The 24,326-nt window shown below is 34.8% G+C and overlaps 1 protein-coding gene across 1 annotated transcript in view; it reads right to left on the bottom strand.

Moving 5' to 3' along the window:
- The window catches only part of LRBA (LPS-responsive vesicle trafficking, beach and anchor containing), a 771,345-nt gene that overhangs the window by 164,492 nt on the left and 582,527 nt on the right, over positions 1-24,326 (bottom strand). The window contains exons 45-46 of the mRNA XM_011973242.1: positions 6,261-6,401; positions 5,123-5,242 (exon numbers count right to left, since the gene is read on the bottom strand). Of these exons, the coding sequence (XP_011828632.1) occupies positions 5,123-5,242; positions 6,261-6,401 (261 nt within the window). The remainder of the gene's footprint in view (positions 1-5,122; positions 5,243-6,260; positions 6,402-24,326) is intronic.

Raw genomic sequence — 24,326 nt, 5'->3', positions numbered from 1 at the left:
TTTTTCTAGCCCCACTGGCACTACTGAATATAAGCCTTCACTGCTCCTTGCCTAATTAACAACTTAGGCAAGGATCTGAAACGGATCCACTCTGGGCCATCGACAAGGGCAATACATATTTCAACACCAATCACAGTGATCTCTTAAAAGCACAAAATCTACTCATGTCACTTCTCTGCTTCAGACTCTCCCAAGTCTCCCCACTGCACCCAAGATAAAGTTCATCCTCTTTCACAAAGCAGAAGGACCCCATGATTGGTCCTGAATTTCCTCTTTCCTCTTCCTTCTCATCATTTCAGATGCTGTATCCATGAGCCCAAGGAGCATGAGTCTACTGTACTAAACTGTTTGGACTTGTTTTATTGTAGGTATCTCCCCTACTGCAAAAGCCCACTGAAGGCAAGAGTTATGTCATATTTGGTGCTATATCACAACCAGAGTCTGATAGTGGATAAACACAATTAAAATACAAAATTTTAAAAGTAAATGATATCTCAGGGTTCCTCCAAACTTTTTAATCTAATTTACTTTTGTACAGCTTATATTTTAATAATATATTATTATATTAAATTCAGGGTTTCTGAAAAAGTATGGTTCTCCAACAACCTCTGTTTCAGATCCATTTACTACTGTCCTCATTCCAAAGTAATGAACCGGGGTGACATTTATGATTCCTTCTATGTTCTAGTACAGAGTAGTAATCATTTCTACAGTACAGAAAGAAAAGAATTTAAACTGCAGCAAGTCAGATTGTACTTCACCATTAGATTGAATTTATCGACACTAAAGGTATCTGAAATGAGTACACAACCTCAAGAGGAAGGGAAAAAAATCAATGACAATAAATTGCCTAGAAAAGTTTAGATATTTGCCCAATATTTAGATATAACTGTCTAGTCAAATTCATTTAAACTTCATGAGTCTGTAATTTGTTACATAAAATTTGGTCATAATAATTCAAGGTTCAGGTTGAAGAAAATAATCTATTCCGAACCCCAGTTTCTAAATTTAAGTGAATTTTAAAGATTTAAAACACAGAATCTACTGTGGATTTTAAAATATTATTTAGTACAGTGATGATTCTCCAACCCAATTTTAATACTTTGCATTTCAGTCTTCAAGATTACAGATTGTTAGTACTCATTATCTGTTTGTTTTTAGATGAAGTACACATCAGAAACATCATTGTTTAAAAAGAGTGAAGGCATTCTTTCCATAAGCCCAAACTATCGCTTGATGTGATTCCAAAACAACGCCCTAAATCTGCACTGCCCAATACAGCAGCCACTAGCCACAAATGGCTATTGAACACAAAATGTGTTGCTAGTCTCAACACAGATGTGTCATGTAAATAGAGAAATGTTAAGTATAAAATACCACTGGAAGACTTAGTATCAAAAAATGTAAAATATCTAACAATTTTATATTGATTATATATTGAAATAATATTTTGGAAATATATGGTTAAGATAAATTATTAATTTTTTTTACTTTTAAAAATACGACTATGAAATCATTTAATTACATAGGTGGCTTATATTTGTGGTTTGTATTATATTTCCATTGGAGAGTAGCTCTAAGCCTACTTAGAAAACTGATCAACACTACTGATCTGCTTCTTCAGGCAGAATAAAGGCCATCATTGAGAGGTCAGATCTGAAATGGAATCACCAATGATGCAGAGAAATACAAATGATACACAAAACTTTAAAAACAGTAAACTGTGCCATAAATAAAAGATTGCTTTAGTGTAAAAAAAAAGTCTCTTTCTTCTTTAAAATAAAAATAATTAACATTTTTAACCTTTATTTCATAGGAATAACCTCAATTTTGGGTAATATTATTCTTTGAGTATTGGTAAAATTTAAGAAAGAGGGATTTTAAGATACTAAAGTAACAACTCCCCCTCAGCAAAAAAAAAAAAAAAAAAAAAACAAGCTACCAGAAATGTTACCTTATTCTTATTTTTTTCTTTCTGAAAAAATTTAAATCTTCTACATACCTTACATTTCATTTTTGGAAAATCTCACAAAAACATTTTGCAGAATGTATACTATATTAATCAGGCAAGGTATGCTTTAGGATCTACTCAATAAAATGATTCCTACCACCCCACCATCATATTTCACCATCTGCTCTCTACTGTTTAACATTTCTTTAGTATTTCTAGGAACTCCAGCAAGACAATACAAATAAAGTTGACAATTATAACTAATAATGATTCTACCTGAAATATGTGATAGCTGAATGAAATATTTATGTTATTATAGTAATTTAAGTGTGTTCTTATACATTTATCTTTATTATAAAAATTTAAATATGCTTTCTAAGGTGTCAAAATGTAACATTTTAAAAATAGGATCAAAACAACAACAGAGGCATGATTAAATCCTTCCTGTTTTAGAAAGACCAACCAATAGGAGGTTCTTTAAATAGCCTATATAACCATATATTATATAGTTGTCAAAGTATTTGAAAGTCACTAAGTTTTAGGGCCCTAATTAGCTGGTTATCAATATAAAAATGGGGGTAATTTATCAATGCCCTACTTACTATCCTACAGATATTAGGGCATGGGGGTGGAGATGGAGAAGAAGGAGAATATACACATTGGTGGAAAAATATCAGCAGGCCTCACAAAGTAAGTTCTGAAAATATTTTGAGCTTCCAAACATAAGAGGGAGCTGGATTTGACTCCATATTAGTTGTGATAAAACAAGAATAATAAGAAAAAGAAGAAGAAAGCTAAAGAAGAGCAGGTGATTTCTTTTGATGTTATAGTTGTTTTGTTTAGGTTTCTTTTTCTTTTTATTTTTTTACAGGTAGGGTATTTTAAAGAATTGTTAGAGAAAATGAAACCAAATACAAACTAATTAAAGAATCTTGAAAGAAAAAGGCTGAGATTCAGGAAGAAGAGAAAACAAAACTACTAGCATCTATCATATGTACCTCCTGTCCATCAAAGCAGTGAACAGGAATGCCTAGCACAGATAGAGGCAGAAAGCTGAAGATACCTACTATTGCTGTTATAAAGCAGGAAAAAATAATCCTCAAATTCATGACTTCATTTTTGTTTATATTTCTAGTAGCAAACGTAGGTATGAGGTTAAAATTTGGTCATGAGATGCTTAACAAATCAAGGAATTTGAAAAGAAAAAACACCCACACATAAGTCTTCAATTTCATAACAAAATGTCAGGCTTATCAATATTTTCATTTCTCTTATTATTTCTCAAAAGAGTTATATAAGTAATTAAACAGTTTTGAGATTAGAGGTAAAATTTAACAAAATTATTAAATCTTTTAACTACTCTTATTTATCTTTATCTACACATCTAGTTCAAAATTGTTTACTGGTGATTTTTAAAGAATATGATATATAATTTTCAAGAGTGTATCAGAGTATATTATTTGTGAGATCAAAAACCCTGTAGATGTCCCAATAAAAGATTATTTTTGCATACGACAGAATCTTCTTTAATAAAGTATCTTTCACACAAGCAATGTACTCTACAGTAAGATGTGAATACATTTTGTAGACTTGAAAGTATCATACCTAAAAGCAAGATGCAATTATCATTACACTGAAAAAATTTTTAAGTACTCTATAGTAACATACACATTAGTAGAACTTTTCTTCTTTTGGACTCCAATATTTCTCATCTGGCACTTATTTTCTCTCATATGGTATAATTATTTATATATATCATATTTCTCTATGGAATTATAAGGAACTTCAAAACCATAGGGATATCTCATTATACTTAATAGATCTAACACAGTACACCTTGCAGAAAGAGACACTACGTAAAAAAAAAAAAAAAAAAAAAAGACTATTTCTGTGGGTAGAAGCAAAATTCTAGTAAGGATTATATTAGCTACTGTGCAAAGTTTTTGATCCTTTGATCTTTCATGCATATAAATAGAATAACTCTTATTTTGCTTTATTAATAATGGAATCCTTTACTAAGCAAAGTCAGGTATGCATTTAGAACCAGCGGCAGGCAAAACACAATTATTTTAAGAACAGGTACATAGGGTATCTAAATATCTATGTCTGAGATTTTTCTCATGGTATTTTTCAGACTATAGTAATTTTACTCACTGAGTTTGGAATTCCAGCCAGGCACAGTGGCTCACACCTGTAATCCCAGCACTTTGGGTGGCTGAGGCAGGAATATTGCTTAAAATAGTTCAAGACCAGCCTGGGCAACATAGGGAGACCCCATCTTTACAAAAAATAAAAAATTAGCCTAGTGTGGTGGTACATGCCTGTGGTCCCAGCTACTCAGGAGGCTGAGGCAGGAGGATCACTAGAGCCTAGAAGGTCGAGGCTGAGGCTACAGTGAATCGTGACTGCGCCACTGCACTTCCAGCCTGAGGGACAAAGTGAGACCTTGTTTCCAAAAAAAAAAAGTTCAGAATCCCATTACGCATGGTGCCTTACATGCCTTACATCCACACTACCTACCGTATTTTCCCTTCAACAGAAAGATTCTAAAGAGAAAGAGGGGAAAAAACCACTCTACAACAACAGACAGAGAGCGAGGAGGGAGAGATTCTGATAGAAGAGAGACAGTCATTTAGAACTTACAGGGAGAGGCCAGGTGCAGTGGCTCACGCCTGCAATCCCAACACTTTGGGAGGCTGAGGCAGGCAGAGCACTTGACGTCAGGAGTTCCAGACCAGTCTGGCCAACATGGTGAAACCCCGTCTCTACTAAAAAATTACAAAAAACTAGCCATGCATTATTGCAGACACCTGTAATCCCAGCTACTCAGAAGGCTGAGGCAGGAGAATTGCTTGAACACTGGAGGCGGAGGTGGCAGTGAGCCGAGATTGCGCCATTGCACTCCAGCCTGAAGGACAGAGCAAGACTCTGTCTCCAAACAAACAAACAAACAAACAAAAACAAAACAACAACTACAAAAACTCACAGGGAAAGACAAGAGACAGAGACAGAGAGAGAAATGCTATAATTCTTGGCCATTCAATTAAGGACTTCATCTTCTGAGATTTATCTTTAGTAAATAGCGTTGCATGGCAGTAGAGAAAATTTTCAACATTCATTCAACAAGTAATACATTGGCAATAACAACAATAAAACAAAACATTTCTGTACCTTAATATCAGATGTATCACGCTGACTGTTTCGCCAAGCTCTGGAAATTGATGAAAAAGTTCGATCTGCATGATCAAATTTGCCTCCTTGCAAATTTAGGAAATAAGTTGTAAAAGGTTCCTAAAAAATAGCAATTAAAAAAATCCATAGGTTCCCTCATGCATAAAAATGTGGTTTTTATAAATCCTTAGAACTAAATATTTTAATGACTAATAGCTACTAGCTAGTAATATAAACTAGGTATACAATGAGAATTATATATAAATTATTACATTAATGTTCTCAAGTTATTTTTCCCTCAAAAGAAATATTTCTAAATATTTCAAAAATTTGGTATTTGCAACATTTTCTTCAGGTAGCCTTCCTTTCTAAGAATAATTTATTAATATCATGCAGACATAAATTAGATGTATTTTCTTCATAGTACAGAGAATAGTCCAGCATGTAGTTTTCCTACTGTTATGGCTCAATATTTAATTTATGATTAAGAAAAGAAAAATGTTTGGATGATTTAAAAGCCTCCTCTTAGTTAAAGAACACTTAAACACATATTAGTGGATAATTGCTTGAAATTAGCTAAGCACTATAAATTACTTCTAGGATTTATGTCTGCCTGTATCCTTGTAACAAGCTTTAATTAATGATGTGCTGCTAATGCTTTCCCAAAGACACTGCTTTCTAGTAGATGAATCACCTTTCAATTTCACAGAAACATTTCTTGTTTAACCAATATATTATCAATACACGACAGCCTTAGTTTTACCAACAAACTTACCTTATTCCATTTGGGGCAACTTTCCAAAATATATAAATACATGTCTGTGTTAGTAACAACTTACTTAGTTCTTATTTTAATAAACTGCATTTTAAAAGAATTTATGTTACAATTTGGAATCTGGTAAGATAGCAACCATCTGAAGGGGCAAATTTAAGAAAAAAAATTCATACAATTCCAGATGAAACATTTTTAAGGCAATACAAGCCAAATGAGATATAGAGATATTTATAATTAGAACTTCAATCATTTAAACTGACTTTTTTAGTATTCAAAAAAAGATGCTGATGAGTTCTAATTTTTGCATATCCTTCACAACATTGAATTTATTTAGTCATGGTGTATTATTCAAATTGAACTTACTATTCTTAGCAGCCATGCAAGAACAAAACTTGCAGTTGAGTAATGAGTACCATAGTGAAACTTTGGAACTTGATCGTCTTCCCATGATTCATAGCGCTCTGCGAAGAATGCTGCTCTTTTTGGGTTCAGGGCTCCTATTGGCTGCCAATAGGCAGGGAAAAAAAAAGAATACATAAATGTAATCATCCTTCACATCTTCCTGTCTTGTGATGATATCCTACTGGTAGGTATAAAAGTGAATTTTAAAAATATATACTATTTAAGCTGCAACGCAGTATCATTTCGGGAGTAAAAAGAAAAGCAGTTTTTTTTCAACACAAGTTAAACACAACATATAAGTAAGTGAATGGATGAACCCATCATTTCTCCGTAAGTCTAGTTTTAGTGGAACATAGGTGTTTAATCAACCCATAACAAGCATCACATAAAGACAATTACATGAAATGAAATATCAGATGTACAACACTTTGGAAAGCACCTATAAAACCTCATTTAGTTAATTAGAAGCAACAACCAGAAACAGAATCTTAAAGCTGAAGGACTGACTTATAATGGGTTCTTAGAAGAGGATGAAACAAAACTGGGAGATAGGTGAGATGGAGTACAAGAAAGAAATTGTGAGAAAATAGGGTTAAGATATAACTAGAAATTTCTACTAGTGTGAGTGAAAACAAAGGATAAAAATATGCCTATATATCTATATAGGATACACACACACATATACACACACACATATATATGTATATACTTTAACCAGACGATAAAAATATGCCTGCATGAACTATATATATAGTTACAAAAAATAGTAGACAGATTATGAACTTATACTGGAAAATAATACTTTACAGCAGAGGTCCCAGAGCAACATAGCAACATGGTCGAAACCCTGAGCTCACTGGAATGATAATAATACTCATTCAGAAGGTTGTTTTGAAAGATAAAAATGAGTAGGTACATTAAAGTCCAACAAACTATGCCTGACAACATTCAATGAATGCTAACTATGGTTTTTAAGATAATCTTTTAGAATTTGGGTAAAAGAGTTTGAATGAAATAATTGCCTTTAGCAAATTGCTTAGCATAAGATAAAGCTTAATAGATGTTAGTTGGTACCTGTATCTTTATTGTTGCTACTGCTGTTGTCATTTAGTTAATACATGAACTCCATTAAATAGCAGGCAAAATTCTGTGTGATCATGCCTATGCATGTACACTTCCTTATGAAGACACAGAGAATATGCTTTAGAGTCTCAAAGGAGTCTAAGGCTCAAAAAATGTTAAGATCAACTGCTTTAAGTAACAATTCATTCTCAAAAAAAATTCTGATCTCTAGAAAATCTCTATTCCTTATTCAAAATGTTTAAGTACCCATTCACTGAAAAAGATATGATATATAAGATTACTTCTCTTAATAAGATACAGAGGCCAGGTACAGTGGTTCACACCTACAATCCCAGTGCTTTGGGAGGTCGAGGTGGGAGATCGCTTGAGTCCAGGAGTGCAACACAGTGAGACCCTGTTTCTACAAAAAATTTTCAAAATCAGCTGGGCATAGTGGCATGTCCCTGTAGTCCCAGCTACTCAGGAGGCTGAGGTAGGAAGATTACATGAGCCCAGGCGCCTTAAAGCCTACAGTGAGCTATGACCGTGCCACTGTACTCCAGCCTGGGAGATGGAGGGAGTCCCTATCCTGTCTCTAAACAAACAAACAAACAAATAAATAAATAAATCTTTATTTTAAAAAAGATACACAACAGTCTTTTGCCTTATATAATTTATGAACACCTATTAGTTAATCACTCCTTATTTATAAGAGAAAGAAAATATCTGATTATTTGTAGAGAAAATGTTAAAACAAATAAATCAAAAATATTGGTTTAAAATGGATGCACTGAGAAATATTTTATTGAAAACGAAGCAATGTTCAGACCAGTTTTTAAACTGCTTTTCATGTTATGTAATTTTAAGCAACATCTTAAATTTATCATTTTGGTTATCTTTATCAAATTAATTATTTTTTCAAAACTATCTTTGGCATCACTCTCTTTCAATAGCTTGGTTTTAATAAATATTATCATATTTTAAGGCATGTTTTCCTTTACAAGCAAAATTTTAAAAATCTTTAATTACTATTTTAAGTCAGTTTCACAGTAAACTAATTTAAATGCTATATTTTAAAGCATTAGTTTCTGTACAAAGGAATCATATCTGACTTACTAAATATGTGCCAGTTAAGAATGGAGCTGACTCCAAGGATTCTTTCTTTGTTACAAAACCAATTTGAAATGCCTTTAAATGTATTTTAGTTGCTGCCCCTAAAGAATGAGCCATGGAAAAGAAAAGAGAGAAGAAATAAAATCACTAGAAGACAAATCATATGAATTAAAAATAGAATCAATGCTCCTTTTGTATGGTTCTGCAGCATATTAAGTATTCACTTTATCTGCTCCTATTTTTATTACTCTCCAAATGAATAACCCCCAAAATCAATAGTTATAGAATCACGTTTCTTGAATATAATGCTAAAACCAATTAGGATTGATTTCACTAGCATCTGAAAAAAATGGCATCTTGCAGAGATCCATATTGGTAGAACCCACAGTATTGATTTTGGCTGTTATTGTTACAGTTGGTTTCTGAAGCCTGCTATAGGACAGCTATCAAGACATACCACATTTATTTGCAAGCATATAAAAAAGAAGTCCCCAAATAAAAGAAAGTTAAAAAAAAAAAAAAAAAAAAAAAAGACCAGTGGAGCTGTGCAATGACAATGATACACTATCAGCTTACTCAGAGAAGTTACAGTGGGAATACACACATTGAATTATACATTACGCGAAAGCACTGATTTATTGTGGTAATAACATCCACCTCATTAAAAGATTCTGCTTTGCTGCAGTTGGAAGGCTACATATTGTTTACTGCTATAAATTAATGGCAGTGCAAAGAAGACTGTGGAACCATCCTAACAATAGATCTGTAATGACAGTGCTGTATATCACAGCTTCCTCAGCAGCTTCATAATAAAATGGAGACAATGTATTGAGCTAATACATTCTACCATGCTAGCCCATATTTTTCTGACAACTGCTTTAAAAGATGAGCTGAATTCAACTATGTTATAATGCTGCAAAACATTTAACTAAGCAAGAGTCAGTCATATACCAAAGTGCATCAAAGCATTTTTAAAACATTGTCTAAATCAGCATTTCAAGATGTTTATTCATCTCTGCAAAAGAACAAAAAGTAAATGCTGATGAATCCTCTTACTTATATAGTATATTAAGAGTCAAAATTATAAGTCAGTTCGGGAAGATGCTAGCACCATCATCCTACATAGAGCTTACTGTACAATTTAACAAGCCTGACAAAGTATTTTTCTTAAAAAGCAAGATTTTAAAGGAAAGTGACTCAAAATACTGGCCATTAAAAATGGTCATAATTTCTTTTAAAAAATCAGTAAAAATAAGTATTGATTAGAGAGTATAAAAGTGGTATAATTCCAGGTAAACACAAATAGCTCTAGAATACAGAAAAATAATTTTAAACACTATAAAAAGCTAACAAATAAATGGAATTATAGAAGGTTTTCTTAACTCTACAAACTAAGAAAAAATCTCAATCACAATACAATGAAAAACAGGTTTAAGTAAAATAGAATAGAATAAGTTGAAAGTTAGAGTATTAGATCTAACAACAAAATATTATGTTAAAAATTAAAGGACAGGCGCAGTGGCTCTGCCTGTAATCCCAGCATTTTGGCAGGCTGAAGCAGGAGAATAACTTGAGCCCAGGAATTTGAGACCAGCCTGGGCAAAATGGTGAGATCCTGTCTCTACAAAAAATCAGAAATCAGATGGACATGGTGGTGTGCGCCTGTAGTCCCAGCTACTTGGGAGGATCGCTTGAATCCAGGAGGTTGAGGCTGCAGTGAGCTGTAATCGTGCCACTGTACTCAGCCTGGGTGACAGAGTGAGACCCTGTCTCAAACAAAACAAAAAACAGAAACAAAAACTTAGCTTAAAGTGAGAAAAGACAAATGAAAGAAAACCAAAACTCCTGAAAATAGTATGAATAGCTAAAAATCACATATTTAGGATATTTTAATAATTTCACAAACAGCAAAGTTGACATCTGTAGTAGAATGATAAGTACTCTGCTTATGAGACAGTAATGATATCTTTCAAAAAAGGATATGCAAAATAAAACTTTAAAAATTAACTTTGTAAGAAGACTGCAATTAAAAAAACATTTTTTGTTACCTTCTTTGAGAAGTAATTTTACTAGTTAATAAAATCCCTGCATATAAAGTGATCTGTTCAGTGCCTGGTACGTAATAATAATGATAATAATTATTATTTTTTTCAGGTTATTTGATGAAGTATATTTAATAAAAAAGGCACGAAGTAAGCCTGATGAAATTAGTGGTGTCTATTAGGAAAGACTGTGATTAAACATCACAATCCTCTAAAGACAAAGCAGGATAAGAACATGTAGTACTGTGGATGATCTGTAAGAAGCCTAAGAGTACACAGTAGTCCCCATCAATGAATTTTACTACCTTAAGAACATAATCAAAACAAAATTACTTTTCAAAAATCCATGGGCCTCCAAAGTTTACTATGAAAAGCGTAAGAAATATCAGGCTACTTATAATCATCTCCTACTACATTATTTAAAAACAAACAGTTTGAATTAACAGACTCCTTTAAAAGCACATAACAGACTTTGGTCTAATTATTAATAAAAGTTAGCTGTAAAAAGAAAAGGTACCTGTTTTTTCTTTCTTTATTAAAATTTTAGGAACTCTTACCTGAAGTTATCTAATTAAGAACAATACCTCCAGCTTACATTTTGTAATTTATTAAACATTATTATACATTCTCATAATAAATAGGTAATCTAGATATTCCTATTTTAGTATTAAAGAAATGAATTATCTAGCTCAAAATCAACATAAATCTAGAAGACTCAAACCTAGTACTCAAAAGCCCTTCTCTGGACCATGTTATGTATTTAAAACTATTGTATTACAAGTTGGTTTTCCTAATTTCAAAAATTTGCTGTAATCTCAATTTTTCAAATATTTCTTTACTTAACAGGTTGATTTAAAAGCCAATGTAAGTAAAGCACTTAGAAGCGCTCCTGACAAAAACAAACAAACAAACAAACAGAAAGAAACTAACAAGTGTAGCTGCTATTAATGCGGTTATTGCCATAACTATAATTCCTTCTTTCCTTTTGAAATTTATGTATGAATGATTACAATTTATATCAACCTTTCAGAAGTGAAATTCCAAACTACTGGACCATACGTACAGTTATTGAAGGTAAGAAAGTTCTGGGAAATTGGCAAGAAGTCTCAGATTTTTTACAAAGCAGAGATTTGATTGTGTCAGCTAACTTCTCTTTTAAAACCCAAATGTCTCAAGGAGTTTTTCACACCTTTCTGTAAAGGCTTTCTTTGGAAAACCACTGAACTCCAACATTTGGAGATGAGAAGCAGAAAAGACTGGGGTTAAAGAAAAGGGAAAAAAGGTAACTCTAAACCAAAATACTAAGAAATAAGGTGCTTGAAAATGCTAAAGCATAATATTTCATCAAGATACATTTTGTGGGTAAACAGAAGAGTGAAGAAAAGATGTCAAACGTGAAAAGAAGCTTAGGAAGGGGAGGCAAAAGAGCAGGACTACTTTGCAACCCTGCTTAGGATCCTGATGACTGGCTGAAAGCCATCTGCCAATGTAATCTTCATTTGACATGACAGGGAAATCAGAAACCTTCTTTAATTTTGTGATGACAGGTAAAGCCTTGCTTACAGTACTGAAGAAGGTGTATGCAATTAGAAGTTATATGTTATTTCATTCTTCCCTAAAAGTAGGCTAGGCAACAGGAAACGAAAGAAAACCACTGCAAAGTAAGGGAAAAAAACTAGCAAGGAATAGAATACAAGATGGCTGAACTCAATGTTCTTCTATGCTATAAAAATGTCAGGTTAAAGGACAGAATATCATCAAGCATCTGATATATGTTAACAGATTAAACAAATTTCAAATTCAGAGAATAAAAGGATACACTATCAGGAAATGTTACATCATAAAAGATAGTCATTCTTGATTAGGGAATAATGATTTGGTTTGAGAAGACTCCAGGAAAAAACTATGATATACATGTCAAAGGTGCCATTTTATCTGATGACAGTGCTACTATTTGCTGAATATAAGCAAAGGTTCTACGAATCTTACATAAATCATCTCATTATCTTTACAACAACTCTTAATACACAGACCAATTAGCATCCCCAATTTGCAGGTGAAAAAAACAGTCGGGAGGAAGTAAACAACTATCAGTGGTTGGTTACCAGCCAGTGGCAGCAGCAAGATTAAAAGCCACCTCCAACCAAACTGACTAGCAAATCCCAGAGTGATTTGGGTTGTGTGAACTGGTACGCTGCCTCTGCAAGGCCATTAGAATCCTTTCATGGGAGCTTTAGATTAAATGCTCTTTTGAAAAAATACTATTAAAGTTTTTATCCCTACCTATATAATGTCTGTGATATTACCTTAGAAGAAGGCATCAAAAATGAATTTTTTAAAAAAGCATATTTTATCTTGGGGACGTCAAAAACATGCTTGGCAAATACAGTTTTTTTAAAAAAAGTAAACAAAAAAGGTAAATGTTGTCATCAAAGTTTATTGCCTTATCTTCCTTTCAACTTTTCTATTTTTTCTTTTCTATCTTTTCTGTGAACCCAAATGAGAGCCCTTAATTTTCTGTGTTGCTGAGGCTTTTTAGAGAAGCCAATGAATTTGATTCCCAGTGTCTCCATCACCTGTCTTCCTCCCCAACTACTCTAGTGAAGAAAATAAATAAATAAATAAATAGTGTCTGTCATTTCAGCAACATTGCCACTGTCAGGGGGTGTAGCAACTACTTTGTTTCAATTGTAACAGCTTTTTTTTGATCTAAATGACAAGTGTAACAAGCAGCCTGATCAGCATTTTCACTCAACCTTGGCTTTTAGGGTATTTCGTTATATGCTATATACAGCTGAAATGGTTTGGCACTTATCCTCACATGCTCTAGATTTTATTTAATACTGTCAAGAAAAAAATTTCATCAGCACACCACTATGGCTTTTAGAGCTAACAAATAAGCACTTTTGTTTTCAAGTACCAGAACACTTTTTAATCCCTTGAAAACACACTTTTTTACGAGTGGCATTAGATATATACTCACTACACCATTTCAATTTAACAAACACATCTTGGGAAAAAGAAAGTATTCCATTTTACTTATTGTACCTATGTAGAAACTAAATCATTTCAAATGCTTGCACTGATAGATTTACTAGTGATGTCTTCATAGTTCTATATTATTCAGCTACACAGTAAGTATTAAGTAATTTTTCTATAGGTGTTTATCTCATTTTGAGAAAGTCACATAAACTGTTAAAAATAAACTATTAATCCAATGCCACTGCTGAGCTAAATGCCTATAACAACCCAAAAAACAGTCCAAAAAATCCAAGGATAATTAATAAAAATGTTTTAAGTTATTATGAAAATGATAAAGAATGCTGATATAACAAAATCTATGCATTTGCAGATATATTCACCTGCCCACTTAACAAACCAGTTAAGGCCATTAAAATCAAATAAATCTATATGCTTTTAAGACATGTCATTAGTAGTACACATATTAATGTTCTGCTAGCTTCTATAAACCAGAAACATAAAACAAAATTGGGAACTACCTGAGAAACATTCAGCTTTTGAAACTCATTTTCTATTTGCTTTGAAAGTCATCGGAATATAATAAAACTAGTTCTAATTTCAGAAACTAACTCTCTCTCTCTCTCTCTCTGTGTGTGTGTGTGTGTGTGTGTGTGTGTGTGTGTGTATGTTCAACGCTGAGTTGGGAAAAACTGTGTGCTTATTGTTTAGCTTAAGCCTGGGCTAATGGCACTAAATATTTCAATGATATGCATGTGAAGCACAATAAAATATCATGATTATAGAAAGCAAGGAGGAGTCCAAATCCACAAAGATTAGTAAAAATAGTTATTTTATTCTGTTTTAGACTAATAAACTGCTTTTTGGGAAAATAGTAAATCTTTTAAAAAATATGTTTATTTATTTAGAGACAGGCTCTCACTCTGTTACCCAGGCTCGCATGCAGTGATGCAGCCATAGCTCACTGCAGCCTCGAACTCCTAGGCTCAAACGATTCTTCTGCCTCAGCCTCCTAAGCAGCTAGGACTACAGGCACATGCTACCACACTAACATAATTCTTTTAGTTTTTTGTAGACCCAGGCTGGCCTTGAACTCCTGGCCTCAAGCAATACTCCCTCCTCAGTCTTCCAAAGTGCCGGGATTACAGCCATGAGCCACCACCTTGGGCTGGAAAAATACTAAATCTTAATACAAAAATTAGACATAAAGTAGGATAAGTTAAAGATGTCAATATATAAGGTATGGATGGAACTAGAGGCATTATGTTAAATGAAATAAGCTAAGCACAGAAAGATAAATATCACATATTCTCACTCATATTTTGGAGCTAAAAAAAAGTGGATCTCATAAAGATGAAGAGTTAGACTGGTGGTTATCTGAGGCCAGGAAGTGTAGGGGGGAAATGGATGAAGAGAGATTGATTTTAAAAATTATGTTAAAGAACACAGAGACAGGCAGGCATCTGAGTTGTAAGGCATTTTAAAACTATAGTGGACTTCAAATATCAAACAAGGAGATAAAATATTGTTTGGCAAATGTAAACGAGCCTATGTGGTAGCTTTCAGAAGAAACAGGGCAACTGGAATCAATTTAACAAGATAATCTCTAATGATTCCATAAGTGCAACAGAAGAGACTCTAATAATTCTCATGACTTAAGAATAGCCATGGGTCATACGTAAGAGCTGGCAAATGTTGATAACACTTTTGGAGTTGATTATTAGCAATGTGAGGCCTGACAGGCAGTTACATTGCAGTTGTATACCTAGAAAAAGCCCAGTCCCGGCAAGGAAGGTCAGTGATATTCAACCTCTAAGACGATCCCCAAAACGAAGCCGTTACATCAAAAAGCAGACCCTGCTAAAATAGTCCAGCCCCTGTACATTCCTCCCCAGTGCCGCTCTCAAAGTAAGCAAAATCCACTAGTTGAATAAAACTGGAGCAGCCAGATTGTTGACCAAAAACCTTGCTCCATTGCTGGAGAAATCAGTCAAAAAATAAAGGCCGATGAGATTCAAAAGTGCTATCTAAAATTTACCTTATTTCCTTGTGCAAGAGGATATGTTGGGATAGTCATCAACATAGAGAACTTACATTTTACCCTTTTTAAAATGAAAATTTTATTGTACTTTTCCCTCTACAACTATATATCTGCTCTACTTGGTGGGGTGGGGGATTAAATTTAGTCATTTAATTGTAGTACAGTGATAATCAATACTTATGAGGGACTAGAAACAAGCCAGTGAAGCTCGGATTTAGAAACCACTGCACCTGCAATAGCTGGACAGGTTTTGGGCTGCCTCTACAATTTAAGACAAAAAGAAATAAAATGTAAGCATAAAAATATAACAAAAAATCCTCTGTTCAATTTATAACTTACTATCAACTGGAAAAAAAATAACCTCATGTAACACAAATCATATGAAATAATTTTATGTGTCAACTTGACTGGGGCACAGGGTGCACAGATTAAGCATTATTTCTTGGTATGTCTATGAGGATGTTTCCAGGTGAGATTAGCCTTTAAACTGGTGGACTCAGTATAGATTTCCTTCTCCAGTGTGGATGGGCATCATCCAATCTACTGAGGATCTGAATGGAACAAAATGCAGAGAAAGGAGGAATTTGCCTGTTTTTTCCTATCTCACTGCTGAAGCAGAGACAGCTCATCTCATCTTTTCCTGCTGTCAGTCTGGGATTTACACCATCAGCTCCCCTGGTTCTCAGGCCTTTAGACCTGCAATGAATTACACAACCAGCTTTCCAGGGTCTCCAGCCTGCAGATGGCAGACTGTGGGACTTCTCAGCCTCCCTAATCACATCAGCCAATTTCTCATAATAAATCTCTTTTTGGATACAGATATATAGATATCTCCTATTGGTTCTGTTTCTCTGGAGAACCTCAAGATACCACATCAAGAGGAAATGAAATTAATTCAAAAGGTAAATATAGAGTATTTCTTCAAATTTTGAGATCAATATTGAGATTACAATCACTTATAAAATAGAATATAAAGTTTTATAAACTACCTCATTCTGGTAATAGATGGCAAAACTATGGTTCCACCATCCACACTCCTTTTCCCAAATGGAGCACCTTTTTTAAAACATTCAAATTTGACATAATTTAAGAAGCTCCTTTAAAAAAGTGATTTAACAACATGTGGATGTCAAAGAATGCACTAGACAATTCATAGAAAGAAAAGCCTAAGAAGTCCATTAACCATGTATCCAAAATGGGTAATTTCATATTTAAAAAGCTATCTAAGTTGACTATTTCCTATTAAAAGGAACCAGAGGTCCTTAAAGAAATCGTGGATTCTAATTCTGGGGCAGAAAATATACAAAACAGCCTGGGACAGACAACTTGTTGTACCAGAAGGCAAAGGATTTGTCAAATATTAATGGGATTGTATCTAAGGGACATAATATCCTTCTTAAAGAGACCTCACTGGACAAAGTCGTGGCAATTTCAGTACCACAAAGAATAACGCAGTTCTACTTTCATATAAAAATGTAGCAAGTATCAAGGAATGTTGCTCTCATTTTAACAACAATAAAAAGACTATAAGATGATAACCACTTTTGTACTAATCAGAATGCTAAGGTAAAAGACAACTAAATGAAGTAAATTCCAAAAAGTTACAGGCCTCTTACAAACTGCTATAATTTTGGCAAAACATGGGAGGAAGAGGTAGTCAACATAAAAGTAGGTAAGAAGAAGGCCAGGCATGGTAGCTCATGCCTGTAATCCCAGCACTTTGGGAGGCCGAGGCGGGTGGATTACCGGAGGTCAGGAGTTTGAGACCAGCCTGGCCAACATGGTGAAATCCCATCTTTACTAAAAATACAAAAATTAGCCAGGCATGGTGGAGGGCACTTGTAATACCAGCTACTCGGGAGGCTGAGGCAGGAGAATTGCTTGAACCCAGAGGGCAGAGGTTGCGGTGAGCCAAGATCATGCCCTTGCACTCCAGTCTGAGCGACAAGAGTGAAACTGTGTCTTAAAAAAAAAAAAAAAAAAAAAAGGCAGGAAAGAACAATCTGCTAAAATTATTTATAAAGAATTCTAAATACCAATGTTGGGTGAACAGATCAACTTAGAAACACAAGGGAGTTTGCATGTACTTCTAAGCTCTTTTCCATGGGCCTCTATAGGTGGCTCATGAGAGAGAATATGACTGAGGCAAGGTAGAAAACCAGGGAGGGGCTCTCTAGGTGACACAGGCATACAGGATATGATTTACAGTTACTGGGAATGGCAGCAAAACACAATCTCATTCCCCTAATGTTTCTCTTATAGGAATCAAAATCCTTAAGCTGATGGGAGAGGAACACCAAACTCTCATCCCAGGGACTAAGCAAGTATCAACTTGCACATGGGGAAAGAGTGGGAGCAAAACTAATCTACTACAGGAAGAGGGATAGTAGCAAAACTAATCTACTACCCTGTGTACCACCCCTAGGACCCAGGCAAAGATCCGCTGCTTCTGGAGTAGGGTAAAAGCAAAAGCCCATTCAGGAAGACATGTCCTGCACTGATGCAAAGAAGAGGTCTGCTACTACTAGGAGAAGGATAGGAAATTCTTTCCTGTGGATGCCATGAAGGGTAGACGCAAGAACACTGAGAAGGTCCATCCCTGATGACCATTTAAATGGGATCTACTTAAGAATGAGGATGAACCAGGAGAACTGAGGAGCTACCCTATCTACCCCCCAACAAGCCTGGAACTGAGTTACCAACAACAGCAATCTAATTCTGGAAAAAAACCCAGAAAAGTACATAGAAAAATGTCTCTGTGGCACAGGCATAGAGGGTCAGCTAGAGAGTAGAGCAAGAAGAGTGAGAAAAGACATCCACCACCCAGGCCAAATTCTTACAGAGGAATTTGAAGTTTGCACTGTATTTTAGGGTAATAAAAACAATAACAAACCTAACTAAGCTCATCTATTGACCAGATTGACTGAACTCCCCACACTAACTACGTGACCTAAGAAGCAGCATATATTTTCCTGGGCATAAAATCTTATTCATATCCCAGCCTATACTGTTCTCCTATCTCAGATAAAATACAATCATAAAAATAATCTAAAAGAAGCACATAAAGGGAGACAAAGTACAAAGAACTGATGTGTAGAATAAAAAAAAAACAGCAAGAAGGTAGATTTAAGCCAACCATATAAAAAATTACATTAAATGTAAATGATCTCAACACCCCAATTAAAATGCAGAGATTGTCAGATTGGGCATGAAAGCAAGGTTCTATTATATGTTGTCCATAATAAAAAAGTTAAATATAAAGCCATAGACAGGCTTCTTAAAATAATAGAAAAAAAAATGCTGCAAGTAATAATCAAAATAATGCCCTCATGGGATATTAACATGAGAAAAAGTAGATTTCAGAACATGAAATATTACTAAATATAAAGAAGGACATTGCATAATGAAAAATGAATTATTTTATCAAGAAAACATAACAATTTGAAGAGTGTATGCACTGTATTAGTTTCCTAGGGCTCGTATAACAAAACATCACAAACTAGGTGGCTTAAAACAATATAAACTTATTGTCTCACATTTCTGGAGGCTAGAATTCTGAAATCAAGTTGTTTGCAGGTTCATGCTCTCTTTGAAGCCTCTAAAGGAGAATCTTTCTTGCCTGTTCCAGGTTCCGGTAGGCCCAGTTGTTCCTTGGCTTGCAGCAACACAACTCTAATATCTGCTTCCATCAACATATAGTGTTCTCCCCCTGTATGTCTGTCTTTATATGTTTTCATACAAGAACACCAGTCATATTGGATTTGGGCCCACCCTAATGACCTCATCTTAACTTGATTACATCTTCAAATACCCTATTTATGAATAAGGTCACATTCATAGATACCAGGAGGTTAGGACTTTAACACATCTTTCTGGAAACAAAATTCAACCCACATCATGTACCCAAAAATAAATGTGGAAAATACATAAAATAAAAACTAACAGAACTTTGGTGAGGTGGGTTGGCTTACACCTGTAATCCTAGCATTTTGGGAGGCCAAGGCAGACAAACCACTTGAGGCCAGGAGTTCGAGACCAGCCTGGCCAACATGGCGAAACCCTGTCTCTACTGAAAATACAATTAGCTGGGTATGGTGGCACATGCCTGTAAACCTAGCTACTTGGGAGGCTGAGGCACGAGAATTGCTTGAAACCAGGAGGCGGAGGTTGCAATGAGCCAAGATGGCACATTGCATTCCAGCCTGAGCGACAGGACAAGACTCTGCCTCAAAAACACAACAAAACAAACAGAAAAACTAACAGAACTGAACGAAAATACAGACAAATCTAACTTATACTTGGAGACTTCAACAGTCTTCTTTCAGGATTCAACAGAACAAGTAGAAATTAGTAAGAATATAGAAGACATCAGCAACGACATCATCAACCAATTTGACCTAATTGATATTTACAAAACAATACTTAACTAAAGAAGAATATGCACTCTTTCCAAATGCACATGGAGCATTAATCAAGGTAGACCATATTCTGAGCCATCGAACAAATTCTCACTAACTGAAAAGAACTGAAATCATACAGAGTATGTTCCTCAACCGCAATGGAATTAAACTAGAAATAAACACAAGAAAGACACCTGACAAATCCCCAAATCGGTGGTAACTAAACAACATACTTCTAAATAATCCATGGGTGAAAAAGAAATTTACAAGAGAAATGAGAAAATATTTAAATGGGCTCAAAATAAAAACAATATATAAAAATGTGTTGGACCCAGCTAAATTAGTGCTTTAAGAAAAATTTGTAGCGCTAAATGCTTACATTAAAAAAAGTCCTTAAACAGTTTAACATTTCCACCTTAAGATACTAAAAAGGAAGATAAATTAAATGTAAATCATATAGAAAAAATATAGTATGGAAAGAAAAGATCACAGGAATTGAAAACAGAAAAAGCAATAGAAAAATAAATAAAATCTCCAGCCTGACTGGTCCAGAAGGAGAAAAAGAAATAAATGCCAGCATCAAGAATGAAGGAAGGGACAACTGAGATGAAATAAACAAATTTTGTGAAAGATGAAAACTACCAAAACTCATTAACAAAAAGATAACCTGAATAGCCCTTTATCTGTTAAGGAAACTGAATTCAAAGTTTTACAAAAAAACCTTCCCAGAAACAAAACTCTTGGCCTAAATGGCTTCACTCATGAGTTCTACCAAACACTTAAGGGTAAAATAATGATTGTATATCATGTTTTCTAGGAAACAGAAGAGGAAGAAACAACTTCAAAATTCATTTTGTCATGTAAGCATTAACTTGATGCCAAAACTCAACAACATTACAGGCCAATATCCTTTGGGAACACACACGCAAAAGTTCTTTTCTTTTTTTTTTTTTTTTTTTTTTTTTTTTGAGACCGAGTCTCGCTCTGTCGCCCAGGCTGGAGTGCAATGACGCGATCTCGACTGCAAGCTCCGCCTCCCGGGATCCCACCATTCTCCTGCCTCAGCCTCCTGAGTAGCTGGGACTACAGGCGCCCGCCATCGCGCCCGGCTAGTTTTTTTGTATTTTTAGTAGAGACGGGGTTTCACCGTGTTAGCCAGGATGGTCTCGATCTCCTGACCTTGTGATCCGCCTGCCTCGGCCTCCCAAAGTGCTGGGATTACAGGCGTGAGCCACCGCACCCGGCGCAAAAGTTCTTAAGAAAATATTTGCAAATGTGTTCCAGCCATTTATTAAAAGGATAATATATCACAATCTGGTTTATCACAGGAAGGAAACACTACACAATCAGCCAGTGTAATTCACTATACTAACCAACTAAAAAAGAAAATGCAATCATCTTCAAAAAAGGAATTTGATAAAATTCAATACCCAATTATGATGAAGACTCTCAACAAACTAGTTATAGAAGGGTACTTCTTTGGGAGGCTGAGGCAGGTGGATCACAAGTTCAAGAGATGAAGACCATCCTGGCCAGCATGGTGAAACCCTGTCTCTACTGAAAATACAAAAATTAGTCATCTGTGGTGGCAGGCATCTGTAGTCCCAGCTACTCAGGAGGCTGAGGCAGGAGAATCGCTTGAACCCGGGAGGTGGAGGTTGCAGTGAGCCAAGATTGCGCCACTGCACTCCAGCCTGGGTGACAGAGCCAGACTCTGTCTCAAAAAAAAAAGACAAGGGAACTTAACCTAATAGAAGCATCTACAGAAAAGCCTATAGCTAATATTATACTTAATGGCGAAAGACTGAATGCTTTTCCCCTAACACTAAAGACAAGGCACTCTCAATATTTGTTAACATTATACAGCGCAGTGAGTCTTCATTTCACAATGCCATTTATGCAGAAAGTCCCAAAAAGTCTACAAAAAGGCTGCTAGTAATAATAATTGAGTTTAGCAAGGATGCAGAAGACAAGGTCAATTTACAAAATTCAGCTGTATTTCTACATACTAGCAACAAATAATTGGAATTAAACATTTTATAACAGGATTAAAAACATGAATTTTTGAAGGTTAAATTAACAAGATATGTGTAAGAATCGTATGCTAAAAGCTATGGAACATTTGAGAGAAACTAAAGAAGGACTAAATAAATGGAAAAGATACTATATTAATGAACTGGAACATTCAATGTTGTTAGTACATTGTTTTTAACCCAAATGTTCTACAGATTCAATTCAATCCCAATAAAAAATCTAGAAGGCTTTTTAAAAATTATAAATTAACAGGTACATTCTCAAGAAGAAAAAAGGCTAGGACAGTCAAACAATTTTTTAAAAGAAGAATAAAGCTGGAGGGTTCACAAGACTTTATTACATGATTTACTGTAAAACCACAGTACTCAAGACTGTGGTACTGGTATAAGGATATACTGATTGATTGTGCAGAACAGAAAGTCTAGAAATAGACCTACACATATATGGCCAATTGATTTCCAACAAAGATGCCAGGACATCTCCAGAGAAAAAGTCTTTCCAACAAATGGTGTTAGATTAATTGGACTTCTACACACAAAAAAAGAACCTTAACTCTTACCATGAACCTATAATACATTCTAGACAAAAAATAAGTAGCATTAGCAGCCACAATACAGAAGAGTAGTAATAATTCTGTTTGGTCCAAGTTGTTTTTAGAAAAGCCATTAACACCATTGGGTCAAAATAAATAGATAGTCAATTACATAATCTAAATCAGCAGCTTCCAACTTTGTCCTGTAAGATCGTCTCTAATATATATACACGTACACTGTCTATTCACAGACCTCTTGCAACAAACCCACAGTCCCCTCAAATGACCAGAGCTCACAGGTTGCGAACAACTGGCACATCTTCATCTTCCTTTCTACCAGTAAGACACCAGCAAGTGTTTTCCATTGAACACTGACTCATCTTCAATCTCTTTTCTACCTTTTTCTGTACGAAAAATTCAACCCTAAATGTAAGAATTCATATTAGTCGTTCATATTTCACTTGAATATTTCATGTGAATGTTTCAATCAAAATGATTTAAAAGTTTTTTTTTTCTGTTTTTGAGACGGAGTCTCGCTCTATCACCCAGACTGGAAGGTAGAGCGCGATCTCTGTTCACCGCAACCTCTGACTCCCTGGTTCAAGCTATTCTTCTGCCTCGGCCTCCCGAGTAGCTGGGATTACAGGCATGCACCACCACCACATCTGGCTAATTTCTGTATTTTTAGTAAGAGACAGGGTTTCACCATGTTGGCCAGGATGGTCTTGATCTCTTGACCTCATGATCCACCCGCCTCGGCCTCCCAAAGTGCTGGGATTACAGGTGTGAGCCACCGCGCCTGGCCTCAAAAATTTGTATTTTAATTTGTGTACGGTAAGCTATATGGTCAATTTGTTATATTAGTGAAACTGTGGAACAAGTCAGAACCTGGGACAGAATTCTAAAAAGATGCCCGAAAGAGGGCAATATCTCAAGTTTTTAAAACAATTAAACAATAGGATTGTAGGATGATTTGAACAGTTATTAATGTTACTAATGACTATTAATTACCTTGTCTATATTTCAGACAGGTAACACTCAGATATTAAAATAATTTACTGAGATAGGTCACACTAGGTCTATAACTTTCCCAATTTACTGGCCTAATCAAAACTTTTATTTTTCTTTTTTAAAATTTTTAAAATTTCAATAACTTTAGGGGGTACAAGTAGCTTTTGGTTATGTGCATGAGTTATATAGTAGTGAAGTCTGGGCTTTTAGTATACTTGTCACCCAAAGAGTGTACCATAGGTGATTTTTCGTCCCTCACCTTCCCCCCAGCCTTCTCCCTTATAAGTCTCCAATGTCCATTATACCACTGTGTATGCCTTTGCATACCCATAGCTTAGCTCCAGCTTACAAGTAATAACATGTGGTATTTGGTTCTCCATTCCTGAGTTACTTCACTTAGGATAATGGCTTCCAGTTCCATCCAAAAACTTTTATTTATTATTCTTAATTTTTTGATGTTTGGTGTTTTTTAATTTTTAATTTTCATAGGTAGTTTGCGTATATATTTATGGGGTACCCAAGATGTTTTGATATAGGCGAGCAATGCATAATAATCCCATGTAAAATCAGGTGTCTATCCCTTCAAGCATTTATCCCTTGTGTTACAAATAAATTATACTTTTAGTTATTTTAAACTGTAAAATTACATTATTTTTGACTATAGTCACCCTGTTGTGCTATCAAATATTAGGTCTTATTCTATCTTGCTAATTTTTTTGGTACACATTAATCATTCCTACCTATACCCCATCCCCCACCACCCTTCCCAGCCTCTGGAAACCATCCTTCTACTCTCTATCTCCACTAGTTTAA

This window comes from Mandrillus leucophaeus, unplaced genomic scaffold (genome assembly GCF_000951045.1).
Source record: "Mandrillus leucophaeus isolate KB7577 unplaced genomic scaffold, Mleu.le_1.0 Scaffold136, whole genome shotgun sequence".
NCBI lineage: Eukaryota > Metazoa > Chordata > Mammalia > Primates > Cercopithecidae > Mandrillus > Mandrillus leucophaeus.
Note: the sequence above shows the minus strand (reverse complement) of the source record. Positions and strands in the feature narration are given on the sequence as shown.